Source organism: Cydia fagiglandana, chromosome Z (assembly GCF_963556715.1).
Source record: "Cydia fagiglandana chromosome Z, ilCydFagi1.1, whole genome shotgun sequence".
Lineage (NCBI taxonomy): Eukaryota > Metazoa > Arthropoda > Insecta > Lepidoptera > Tortricidae > Cydia > Cydia fagiglandana.
Window position 1 is genome coordinate 34323064 of NC_085959.1, and position 13177 is coordinate 34336240.

General features: G+C 36.3%; 2 protein-coding genes across 5 annotated transcripts in view; both read right to left on the reverse strand.

Annotated features, from left to right (window-relative positions):
- LOC134678555 (formin-binding protein 1-like) overlaps window positions 1–9516 on the reverse strand; it is a 76995-nt gene extending 67479 nt beyond the window's left edge. For 3 of the 4 annotated variants that reach the window (XM_063537170.1, XM_063537168.1, XM_063537167.1), the window contains exon 1: window positions 9294–9516. In XM_063537170.1, coding sequence (XP_063393240.1) covers window positions 9294–9317 — 24 coding nt within the window. In that variant the 5' untranslated portion in view covers window positions 9318–9516. The remainder of the gene's footprint in view (window positions 1–9293) is intronic. The other variant, XM_063537169.1, reaches the window with a different exon arrangement.
- Window positions 9517–9660: 144 nt separating this feature from the next.
- On the reverse strand, window positions 9661–12959 carry LOC134679150 (dynein regulatory complex subunit 5-like). Its single transcript, XM_063538020.1, has 11 exons — window positions 12794–12959; window positions 12469–12719; window positions 12219–12393; window positions 11681–11858; window positions 11345–11532; window positions 10887–11034; window positions 10607–10784; window positions 10305–10518; window positions 10080–10213; window positions 9869–9958; window positions 9661–9789 (listed from the first exon to the last, which is right to left on the reverse strand). The coding sequence occupies exons 1-11, from the start codon at window positions 12957–12959 to the stop codon at window positions 9661–9663; spliced, it is 1851 nt and encodes a 616-aa protein (XP_063394090.1).
- Between the last annotated feature and the right edge of the window lie 218 nt (window positions 12960–13177).

Consider the following 13177-nt stretch of genomic DNA (forward strand, 5'->3'; position numbering starts at 1 on the left):
TAATTTTCTGAGGTAAATACAAAAATCTCTATACGCATGCCTTTAATATTTGAGGAGTTCCCTCGATTCCTTATGGATCCCATCATCAGAACTCGAGCTTGACAAAAATGTGCATTAAAAACTTAACTTGCTTAACAAACATAACGAAGAGGAAAAATCTCGAAACGTGAACTATGCGTCGTTGAAGAGTTCTGTTCTGATCATCATCAGCAGTTCCACTTCATCAAATGTGACAGTTTTTAATGAAAATGCTTAATTTTCTGATGTAAATACAAAAATCTCTATACGCATGCCTTTAAGATTTGAGGAGTTCTCTCGATTCCTCATGGATCCCATCATCAGAACTCGAGCTTGACAAAAATGTGCATTAAAAACTGAACTAGCTTAACAAACATAACCAAGAGGACAAATCGCCAACCGTGAACTATGCGTCGTTGAGGAGTTCCGTTCTGATCATCATCAGCAGTTCCACTTCATCAAATGTCACTCTTTTGGATGTATATGCTTGATTTGACGATAAAAACCCAAAAATCACTATATGTATGCCTTTAAGATTTGAGGAGTTCCCTCGATTCCTCATGGAACCCATCATCAGAACTGGGTTTTGACAGAAACGGGACCAATCTGTATGCATATACATTCAATCAAAAAAATAATTTTCAAAATCGGTCCAGTAATGACGGAGATATGGAGTAACAAACATAAAAAATAAAAAAAATAAAAAAAAATAAAAAAAATAAAAAACATACAACCGAATTGATAACCTCCTCCTTTGGGATTTGGAAGTCGGTTAAAAAGGAGGTAAAACGAGTACTTTCTAGTAGCATTTCGTTTCCGTAAGGGTCGTAGTTCTAGCCTAACCTAACCCACTTCTCTGATAGCAGTTCGGTTCTGTGAGGATCGCAGTTCGAACCTAATCAAACCCACTTTTCTAGTAGCATTTCGTTTCTGAAAGACTCGCAGTTCTAACCAAACCTAACCCACTTTTGTTCGGTTCTGTGAGGATCGCAGTTCAAACCTAACCTAACCCACTTAACGGCGCATGCGGTGCGGTGTACGGGAGTTTGAGCGGGAGGGGTTTGGCATCATCATACCCACATTTTATGGTAGGTAATCATAGTGGTTTATTTAGTTTAGGTATCATAGTGGTTTTCCGGGTCAAGGTCCGGGTCTCTGAGTCAGAGTCCGGGTCCGAGTCCCGGTCCGAGTCCGGGTCCGAGTCCGGGTCCGAGTCCGGGTCCGAGTCCGGATCCGAGTCCGGGTCCGAGTCCGGGTCCGAGTCCGAGTCCGAGTCCGGGTCCGAACCGGATCCGGGTATGAGTCCGGGTCCCAGTCCAAGTCAAAACCGAAATTCGAAATCACCAAACATGTACTATGCGTCGTTGAAGAGTTCTGTTCTGATCATCATCAGCAGTTCCACTTCATCAAATGCGACAGTTTTTAATGTAAATGCTTGATTTTATGATGAAAATACAAAAAATTCTATACGTATGCCTTTAAGATTTGAGGAGTTATCTCGATTCCTTATGGATCCCAACATCAGAACTCGAGCTTGACAGAAATGTGGCTTAAAAACTAAACTTGCTTAAACAAACATAACGAAGAGGACAAATCGCCAAACGTGAACTATGCGTCGTTGAAGAGTTCCGTTCTGATCATCATCAGCAGTTCCACTTCATCAAATGCGACAGTTTTTAATGAAAATGCTTGATTTTCTGATGAAAATACAAAAATCTCTATACGCATGCCTTTAAAATTTGAGGAGTTCCCTCGATTTCTCATGGATCCCATCATCAGAACTCGAGCTTGACAGAAATGTGGCTTAAAAACTAAACTTGCTTAACAAACATAACGAAGAGGACAAATCGCCAAACGTGAACTATGCGTCGTTGAAGAGTTCCGTTCTGATCATCATCAGCAGTTCCACTTCATCAAATGCGACAGTTTTTAATGAAAATGCTTGATTTTCTGATGTAAATACAAAAATCTCTATACGCATGCCTTTAAGATTTGAAGAGTTCCCTCGATTCCTCATGGATCCCATCATCAGAACTCGAGCTTGACAAAAATGTGGCTTAAAAACTTAACTTGCTTAACAAACATAACGAACTGGACAAATCGCCAAACGTGAACTATGCGTCGTTGAAGAGTTCCGTTCTGATCATCATCAGCAGTTCCACTTCATCATATGTCACTTTTTTGGATGTATATGCTTGATTTGTTGATAAAAACCCAAAAATCACTATATGTATGCCTTTAAGATTTGAGGAGTTCCCTCGATTCCTCATGAATCCCATCATCAGAACTGGGTTTTGACAAAAACGGGACCAATCTGTATGCATAAACATTCAATCAAAAAAAGAATTTTCAAAATCGGTCCAGTAATGACGGAGATATGGAGTAACAAACATAAAAAATAAAAAAAATAAAAAAAATAAAAAAAATAAAAATAAAAAAAACATACAACCGAATTGATAACCTCCTCCTTTGGGATTTGGAAGTCGGTTAATAAATATACCACCATAATATAGAAGAAAGAACTGTTGTGTGGGAATATCTTTAGCTTTTTTCCTTCTCTTAAGTATCAGCCTTGATATTATAGCATATTGTACATTTTATGCTTCTAAAGATTTTTTTATGGACATGGATATTTTTAATAGTACCTACTAATTCGTTTCGCGTATGGAGCGTGTCAAAACGAGGATAACTAATGAAAGAGGGGACCCTAAAATCACTAGAAGCACGAACTCCGAAACACTTGAACAAAATAAGCTGTTGAAATATACAACACAGGCAGGTTTTTAATTTTTAATGTTAATGTTAATATTTTGTCATAAATTCTCCATATATTTTTTACTGTAAAAAATATAAACAAATGATTTAGAATGTACAACAACAGCTCTTTCATATAATACCCCCAGTAAAAAGACTGAAATTTTGCTTGCCGTTCAGTTCCAAATCGATAGCATAAGTAGGCTATCGATTTGTAACTCGAACTCTTGGGATAGATATCTCTGGAACTACTTAGTTCCAGAGATATTTTAGAATTGACAGACAGACGGACATAGACGCACGATAAGGGTTCCATTTTACTATTTTGGTACGGAACCCTGAAAAGACCGTATTTAAAATGTTTCCGACAGATTTAAAAGAGGGTTGCTGTAAAAAATATCGATATCAACACCGCAGAGCATCTACTTTGAGAAAGCTGATCATATACAACGTCTATCAGACTGTAGCCAGTGCAGCCAGTATCCAGGTCACGTTACGAAACAAGCGAACTAGTTCAGGGACATCACACCCAATTCGATTGTGTAACACCTGCTCTTTATTCTCAATTTATAAAAACATAGGTAGCGAAAATATTGAAGACAATCTGCGAGTGACGAGTGTTTACAAACAAAACCCATTTCGCGGATAGTGATAATTCCTAATACGCAATGTCAAGCACATCTTATCTTTGACGTTATCTTATTTTATATCAAATACGACGTTATTAAAGTCTTAATCATAGTATTCGCCGCACAAAGATAAGACTGATTAGTCATTTTAAAGCACACTTAAAACTGTTAAAAACATTGCTAATTTAAGCGAGAACTCATGAATTATGTATTAGTAGGAGGTGGTAAGTTACAAATGTTCTCATTTCACAACAAGTCAACTGGTAAGTACTCTAGTCTGAGTGGAATGCGGGTCGCCAACCAGCAGCGGCCTGTAGCGGCCAGGCTAGCCGGCGTTGACCACTCTCGCATACATTACAAAACGGATACTGCAATATCAATACCGGCCGGTTATATGCGTAGAAAGATCAACGACCTTTCTATAACCTACTCAATCCCTAAGCCGTAGAAGTATTGTATTATGAATGACCTCCACGCAAAGTTATTCTCCTTTTACATCGAAACGCTATCGGTTTCATTTTTCATTGAGCAAACGTAATAACTTAATGGAGGTGTAAAATTACTCGGATTTAGAAACAATAATGGTCTTTTATTTCATTGAAACTATATTCGCGCACGACCAGGCGCGTCCAAGGCCTTTTAAGGTGAAACTTTCCAGCCATTTCCACGCATAAGCGTAATTCGAAACAGCATTACCACTGAGGTTTGGACATGTAAGAGCGAGAGAGTGCTCTCTCGAATATCAAGCCATTAATTCGTACAATTTATGTATACGCACAGGGAGTTTATATAAGAGTTGGGTATAACAACTACAGTTTCACGACTAGAATTTTAAAAATATGAATCAGTGGTTTACTATTTCGCGGTTTCTGAAAGTTGACTAAGACTTGAGTCCTATAATATGTATGTCATTGATTTCCAATATTATATTAAACAAACAATAGAGAAAAATGATGCTTTAATAGATTTTGTGTGGCCACTTTTAAGCTCCATGACATGTATGCAAAAGCAACACTCCCTGAATTTTGTGGTACCTGACCTTTGCAGTTAAAAAATTAAGTAGGTACCTAATTCTCAAGAAAGAACACGCTCGAGTCTCTACAGAAGACTGATCTTTAAGAAGTTAAAAAATTAGAGCAGCATCTTAATAATTGAGGTGGTGTGGATTCCAAACCCTGACATAAATTTGTAGTGTATAGGATTATTTGACAAAGGATCGTCGAGATCCTCAATCCTCACGATCTTAAAACAGCATTGTGTATACAAAACGCATCGCTTAAGGTTCCGGTCATGCACGTATCTGCCTGCCGCATCTCTGGCAGCAGAGGGCCTACCGCGAACCACGTTCGACGTGTTGCCTCTCTGTCCCACTTGTAAATTCGTACGTAAATGTGACAGAGAGGCAACACGTTGAACGTGGTTCGCAGTAGACACTCAATGAGAGTACCTATATATCTACATACAATCGACGTGGAGGATCCTACGGTCGTAACTTTTTCGTTCCGCTCCTTCGCCAAGGACGTCCCGTCTATTTTGCAACACATATGCGTACCAAGTATGGTTAACATTATTGTTTACTGCTTTGTCTTATTAAACGTATATTTTTAGTTGACTGGAACGCGTCTCAATGATGTGGACAATTTCAAACAAATAGGTCGAAATGTAGGTTGTCAGTTAGGTAGATACACAAAAGCTAGCGCGGATTTTGTATTCTAAGAGGCAGCACAGGAGCCGTCAGATTTTTGGTGCGAGGCGTAAATGTTAAGTGTCATGCTTCCGATGGCAATGTACATGTTTATGTTTCCGATTCAGGCCACAAGATGGCAGACCCTCCAACGCGCACAGTCCCTGGGTATTTATTAAATACCTATTTATATTATATTTAGGTATACAGTCATCATCATCATCATCTCAGCCATAAGACGTCCACTGCTGAACATAGGCCTCCCCCTTATGGGGGGGTGAATGCCATAATCTCCACGCTTGGCAGGCGGGTTGGCGATCGCAGTCGAGTACACCGAATTTGAGGGACGCTGCTGCCCGTCCACCGGTGGTCTTGGACGTAGTTTAAGGACATACCCGGGTCCAGGTATACAGTGCAGTTTGATTATTGTGTTAAGCAACAAAAAATCTGAATATGTCATTGCTACAAATATTAATATACCCACTAATCTTTTTTGCTCCTCCTACTGTAATTTACAGATAATAGGCAAATATTCCTTACAATACCTAATAGAGAACAGTCGGTACGTGTATTAGCACACAATATACAACAGATATTATTCAAACCACGGACCATTGTTAACCCTGTTCGGAACCGTCATGAATCAGAGTTGATATAATTAATTCATTAAACATACGTAGTCTATAATTGCATGCGTGTACCCAGCCACTTTATTTAAATTCACATAGGAAAAAAATTTTTCTAATGGTGGGAGATAAATCTGAACCAAAGTCCTGAAAAAGAAGTTGAAGTTTTCGACGACCAGACTTTTATGGTCTGTATTAAATCAAAACTAGTGCCAAAAATTATAAAAAAGATTTCTCCATGCGAATAAAACCTCGTCCTTGGAAGCCTTAAGGACATTTTTGCTTAGCCGTTGTAGGGTAAAAAGACAAATAAGCAGCTTGAAACGCCAAGTGTTGAGCTGATGGCATTTCTCTGACGTCAAAACACAAGTAGCTAACTCATACCCAGACTAGAAAATTACTCTGAACTTTGGAAGGAAAAAACATTAATTCTGAATAGTTAACCTGGTATGCGAGACCTCGTTTTGTTGATGATACATAACGTAGTCATGTTGAACCAACTAATTAACCTGTAAGATGATGATACTAATGACTAGACAAACATACGGTGTCGGGAATTACCTTAATTTTTATAAAACATATCAACAGTCGAACTTATAAATCTTATAATATAAGTAGTGTTATGAACAGACATAGAAGTTTTTGTGGCAAAAACGAGCGTTTGAGAAAACGAAACATCGATAAATCTGTTATCGATAAGTCATAGGCACATTAATATTTAAAATATGTATAACTTCTACTTGCTGTTAGGTAAGTTACTGAGAAATTTCAATACCTAATGCAAATTAATCACAAAGTGGTACAAAATTTCTTTATTAGTGTTACTTACGTATAATTAGTAATTTAGTATATAGGTACATAAAAATTGAAACGTAAACTGTAGTATACAGTGCCAAAAGAATAGAAAACTACCAATATATCAAAAGAGAAGCGCGTACGAGGTAGCTATCTTCTTATAAAATCTATTAAATATCTAAGTACATATAACGTTCAGGTAACATCGATAACAGACATGTCGATATTTCATTTTGTCATTTGATCACTTTATTTGGCCACAAAAACTTCTGTCTGGTTATGAAAGTATAGACATGTTTCTTATACAAAAACTAAAATAAGGACGCTAAGCACGAAGAATATCGTACATTGACCCACCTCTTCCTATTTCAATCGCTCGCGCATGACGCGCATAATTAATTTGCGATCCCGCTCGCACAATGGAATTGACTACTGGCATCATCGGTGGGACAGCAATATACAGATAGAGCTAGAAACATCTAGGGCGGGTCAAGCTACGTAATCCTTCGAGCTTAGTGTCATTACTTTACCTGTGTATGTACCTACCGATTAACTGCTTCTTATTCGTAAACACCATATTATTGCTCATACAGTGACACATTTCATAGAGGAAGATAATAAGGATAATTTGAAATTTAGATATTATAGTACAGTCGAACGGTCAGGTGGTAAAGCCGGCCTGTTCCATTCCGAATGTTGTCGGCTAGTTGTTACTCTTTACGATGGCTGGTCGGAGCAGCTAACAACATTCCGACCAGCCCTCATATAGCACACTCTAACAAAATAGATAACCCGACTAGTATTTTCGTAAAAAAATTACTTCTATTTGAAACCTGAGTAAAATTACTTAATTGATAATATTAAGCAGAGTTAGAACATAGATTTTATTGCTAAAACCAACCAATACAAGCAACAAAAAAAATTCCCAGGCACTACAAGGAAGTAAATCTAAAAGAGTAAGTTTCATAATTATACTGATTGCATGTTAAAATTGTTATTATTGCCTATTCTTGGCCAGGGATATGGTGATCCACAGCCTACTACTCTTTCAAACTAACTTCAATAAAACATTTACCTCGGTAATAGTCAGCAAAAATGAGTGCCTTTCATCCCTTGGTTAATAATCTACTAATACTGACATATTGGAAATGCTCAGTGTTTCTCTGTTTCTAAAATTACTACAACAAACTATGCAATTGGAGTTTTGCGAATACCGATTTAGTGCCAACAAACATTAATTTGCGTATAAAACATTTTGACATTTGAAGAATAGCTGATTTGACTGACCAGCTCCTTTATGGAATTTTGGTATATTACTTTCTTCGTTAACTATGCCGATAACTGGCAGGAGATGGCACAGGATCGAGACATCTGGCGTGTACTTGTGTCAGAGGCCAAGACTCATTTTGGGTCACTGCACCATTAAGTAAGTTTATCAATATAGAATTTTATTAATCTGTTTCCCCGGGCATGAAAAATGTTTTCTAATCATGCCAGAGGCCAGAATCCTAGTAGCAATTTTTTATAAAATGTCAACACTTGCTATATACATATTGATACAGTGAACACTCCAATATGGCTTTCCATCAGAGAAGGGTCCTATGCAATACTGTATGAAATGTTACTATTATGATATAACTAATTTTGCCCATGCAAGCAACAGATTTTCACATAGCTAATACTGAATTACATAGTTACTATATAGGTATTGAAACATATATGACATCCATATCACAGCTAAATACAAGCAACAAAACACCATTGTAACATGAGGTGCTGTACATTAACATTGCAAACACATGCACACAGCGACTGTCCCTCTTCCACAAGTTATTGTAGAAAGTGAGGAAGAGAGATCTTTAGTGCTTGCAATTAAGCACCACACTAATGTTTTAATATATATTTATATAAGGTGGGGTTTGTTATGCACAATAGTTTGTGAACAGCTACCTATTTGGTTATCAAGTCTTGCTATATCTATTCTGGCCTACTGCGAAATTTTGTTATCTGCCTCTCTATCACACTTGCAATTCTTGCATACTCTAGAAATAGGTGGCTTTCCATTAGAGAAGGGTCATGGTTCAAGTGCAATAAAGATGATTCTATCAGAATTACTGTTTGAATTCAGCTAAACTCATATTGATGCAAGAGTACTTCTCTTCTGTAATGGAAAGCCACATAGAGAGATAACAAAAATTCGATTTTCGTGGTAGGCTCTCTGTTCATCATTAAACCCAAATGATATATAGTGTTATATGCAATGGTCTTGTAGGCCTAATTTGTGTTTTTGTTAACAGAGGTTAATGGTACACTACAAAGACCATAATAATTAGCTAAATAACTTAAGCAATTAAGTGCTTTGTGACAATCCATTAACACGAACCTAATTCTATGGTCATTTATTTCCATGACATGAGCTTGTATGCACAATAATATATTAATGTGTTTAAACTAAATAAAGAAACCAGATAAATTATGAGATCTAGGAGCAAGTAAATTAATTTACGAAAACGTTTGACGTAAAAGTACCACCTACAACTTCCCACGAAAATACCATGTTAGGGCCAATGTACTGAGTGTCCTTAATATTACTTTCTATAATGCAGCCGCATTCTGGATTCTTACGTTAACGACTTGATTCTTCACTTAACAGAGCTTGTATCTTTTAAATAAATAATTTATTGAATTTATGAGCTATGACACAAATGGAAACTCATATTTAGACGGCAGTAAACAGTAGTAAATTCAAATGCAGTAGTCAACTGATCTCGCGAACATTTAACTTACCCAAAGCTCCGTGCCCCAATTCATTTTCACGGCAGTGATGTCAACTCACTCAAACAAATAACACATTGAAACTACACTCACAGTTTCCAGTATTTCAAGTAAGTTCACGGGATTAATTAAATTTTATCACTACCACCATTTCAACACATTCCAAAGAAAAACATGGCTGACGAATGTGACACAGAAACTGGCTGCACCGCTGACTACCGTGAAGTGAAAAGCAAATCAAACAAAAACGAAACAGTACCAACCTGTCTATGGATTGTGTTGCCAGTTAAATAATATTACCATTACTATAGGGTAATAAATAAGACATTCATTTTTATAAGTTTATATGTTTATATAAAAACAACAAAAAAAATTAAGACTAGTAATGTTGAGAGCTAACAAGCTCATTAGAAACAAATATTTTTATGTGTCGTGGGCCACAATCACCGCGTGATTGCAGCAATGATCCATCTGAACCACGACGAACTAATGCACTACGTCGTATTTCCTAAAAAAGAAATATACAATTATTAACGTGTCTTTTCATCAACTATTATTATGGAAAAGCTATATTTATAAAAAAATACTTTTACTGGTTCTATAATCATATGATGGCTGGAACGTCTTGACGTCGGAGGGCCAGTAATTGACGAAGTTCGGGACGATGGTAAAGGACTCTGCAATAAATAAGTAATAGATTACATGTTTCTAAAAACAAATGATCCTTTGAGAAAGAGAGTTTTGATTATTTACACATTTGATCTCAGCCGTTAATATTCAATTTGACACTTTATTTACCTTTATCATTGGAACAAAGCTAAAATCTGCTGGTAGTGGTTGCGTTTGCATGCAGTAAATACCATCCTCTGACGTAACTGATACTATAGAAGGACGAGCTGAGAGTTGCTGTGCTAACAATATTGGATCCGCATCTGTAATTTAATTATTTACAATAAAATTTATTTTATTCCTATAATTCTTTCATAAATGAAATATATGAAAGAATGTAATTTGACCAAATACCTATATTCATTCCCTTAGCTACTCTTCGAGCTTGCAAAACTCTCCCAGCACTTCTTCTAAATCGTATTCCTTTTTCCGCTTCTCTTCTTAACCTTTGTGCTGCAGCAGCCGATTCACCTATAGCCATTGCCATTGACGACATTCCAGATCTTTTGAGGTTGACATCTATCAAGTAACTTAAGCAAATAGCATTCGACAAACTGTTATCACTTGGCTGAAATTATAAAACACAAAGTGAGTTACAAAATTACCAATGTACAATGATGGGCGATATTTATGATAATATTATAAATGAGTCTTACAGAGCCAATATCGTTCACACTTATATCCAAAGCGCGTAAAGGTGTTTTAGCTAAGCCAATAGCTCTAGCTAAAAGCTCACCGCAAGTCGGAGGACTATCAGCACTTGTTGTTGACCATACGCCTGCTGGTGCTTTGGTTAGGGGCATCGCGGTAATACCACATCCCGATATATTCAAGCTTGAAAAAAAAATCACATTGAGATCATTTTAAGTGCCTATTTCTATTCTAAACTGAAGATATTTACAATGTGTAGGTATAACATAGTGGAAAATAAATTACGATGTCAAATTACACCCTCTGGCTATTGTTACTGCGATGTGAGCTATGCCCTCTGATCCAAGCCTGTTGTTTAATCTCAAATCCAAATTGCGAATGTTACAGTTAACATGGTTCAGCGCATGTGCTATACTTTCTATCCCTGGAGGACCTAAAGCAAAACCAGTTGTAAACATTAACAAACTTGTCACACCGTAGATACTCACGCTGAATTTCACCAACAGTAAAAATATTTTAAGCTCCAGCTCTAAGACTCATTAAGTGAAATGGGACGCAACGTAGTTAACCCGGAATACTAAGCAATGACACATAACACAAATAATTGTTTTTAATCTTGGAGTCGTATAACATGCATACTTACTCCTATAAGAGTAACACTTGTTTGGTAAGCTTAGCAGTAAGTCTACGTGACAATACACGAATATTAAACTTAATTCACAAGTCCAGTACGTATTACTTACCAAATATATTGTCTGCTAAAATTATGCTGCGTAAATTTTCATGGCGTAATATAAACTTAGCTATTGAAGTAGCCCCCTCGTCTGCTATTTTGCAATGACTAAAGTCCAAAGTTTCCAAACTTTGACTATCAGAAAGTCCTCGTAAGACATATTTAACCCTTTGACAATTCATATCACTTCTAGTAATCCTGTAAGATTCGTATGCATGTAAGTAGATATTTATCATTCATAAGTAGGTACATATAATTATCAGTTAACAATAAGGAATTGCTGAAATTGGCTTCATCTGTACAAAATACCTAATACAACAAATAAAAATAATAACTTTAGATTTACCTCACTATTTTAAGTTGGGAACACTTCTCTAAGCCTCGAGCTAAATTCTTTGCATCATTGTTTGTAAATTGGAATTGATCTTTGCGATATTCTGTGTCTATATATCGAAGTTGATATGTAATATGCAACTCGACCAAATCTGATAAACTGCCTAAAGCAGCGTGTAGAGATATGTGATCTAAAAGTTGATAAGTAAACAAATGTAAAATTAACGCTAATTACTGTTTTATTTAATTAAGTAATAAATTAACGACGGCAAACCTTAACGCAGATGGCGCTGCAATCGTTTTGAAAAAACAATAAGCCATACACTACAGACTTTTATTTTGTTTTAAGTCAGTTGGAACTAGTATTTTTTTTAAATAGTAAACTGATGGTACTCGAGTGCTACAGCTCTCAAACTCCAGCAAGTTGAAAAATTTCCAAAATTTGAATCGACATACAATCTACAATATCTAGGAGAACGTCTGGACATTTTTTGCCTGAATTTTTTTCCTAAGCTGAAACAGACCTTTGCTCCGGTAGGTCAAAAAATTACCTCTGGTAAGAATTTCGTTCTTTTTTGGGGGCTTGGTGTCAGACTGCTGTTGGCTAGTAATTAGATCGGCCATTTCAGGTGAAACCGTTCTTTGTATTGGAATATCCGTCGGAACCAAACTTCGAATGCTCAACGACTGGATATACGGTCCACATAGCTTTACTAGAAGAGTAACCTATAATAATGAAATCTGTATAGTATAATGTAAGAATTAAATTTAGTAATAACGGAAATAATTGTGGGTACCTACCTTTTCAGGGTCGTATTGACGAGGGTTCATATTTTCTAAAATATCTGCATAATGTTTTTCCATAAAAACATTTATCCATCTTTTTTCATTTGTTATTAGAGGTGAATCAGTCCATCGAGATTTATAACATCTTTTCCAAAATAAATCGTTTTTAATATTATCCACAAGGATTTGCAGAGGTACCTTCGTATCCAATATTTGTAAGAATAAGTCCTTATCTTTCGCAGTAAAATGCTCTAACTTCGGATATCCTGAAAATTAGACACAAAGTTGCAATATTATAATATTGCACAAAGTCTGTTGTAAAAAAGTCTTAGTTACGTACCCATCCAGTTTTCACTTAATTTTTCAATACAGATTACTGCAAGTGTCTTTGGGTGTTTAGCATCCCAGTCGAAACATTCCGATATTAATTTTCTATCTGGTTCAATATTTTTTGGTGGTTTGTAAGCCAAATAAGTATTAAAATTAATACTTTCTTGCAACTTCATATTGAATAAATAAAAATTAATCACAACAGATAAGATGTTGGTAATCGTTGTAATGATCTAACAACGCCAGTGAAGCTACACGTATTGTATTTCTGGTTTGGTTACTAAGTGTTACTATCTATCGTTACTGTAGTGTTTATTATGTTTATATTAAGTAGTGTATATGTTATAAAGTAGTATATATGTTGTTATTTGAATTGTCTCCTACATATGCCAGG

Coding starts and splice junctions, on each gene's coding strand:
- LOC134679150 (XM_063538020.1), bottom strand. CDS start 12,959: ATGAAGTTGCAAGAAAGTATTAATTTTAATACTTATTTGGCTTACAAA. Junction 10,785..10,886: donor AGAGGGTGTAATTTGACATC/GTAATTTATTTT, acceptor TTTTTTTTCAAG/CTTGAATATATCGGGATGTG. Junction 9,959..10,079: donor GCTTTGTTCCAATGATAAAG/GTAAATAAAGTG, acceptor TATTTATTGCAG/AGTCCTTTACCATCGTCCCG.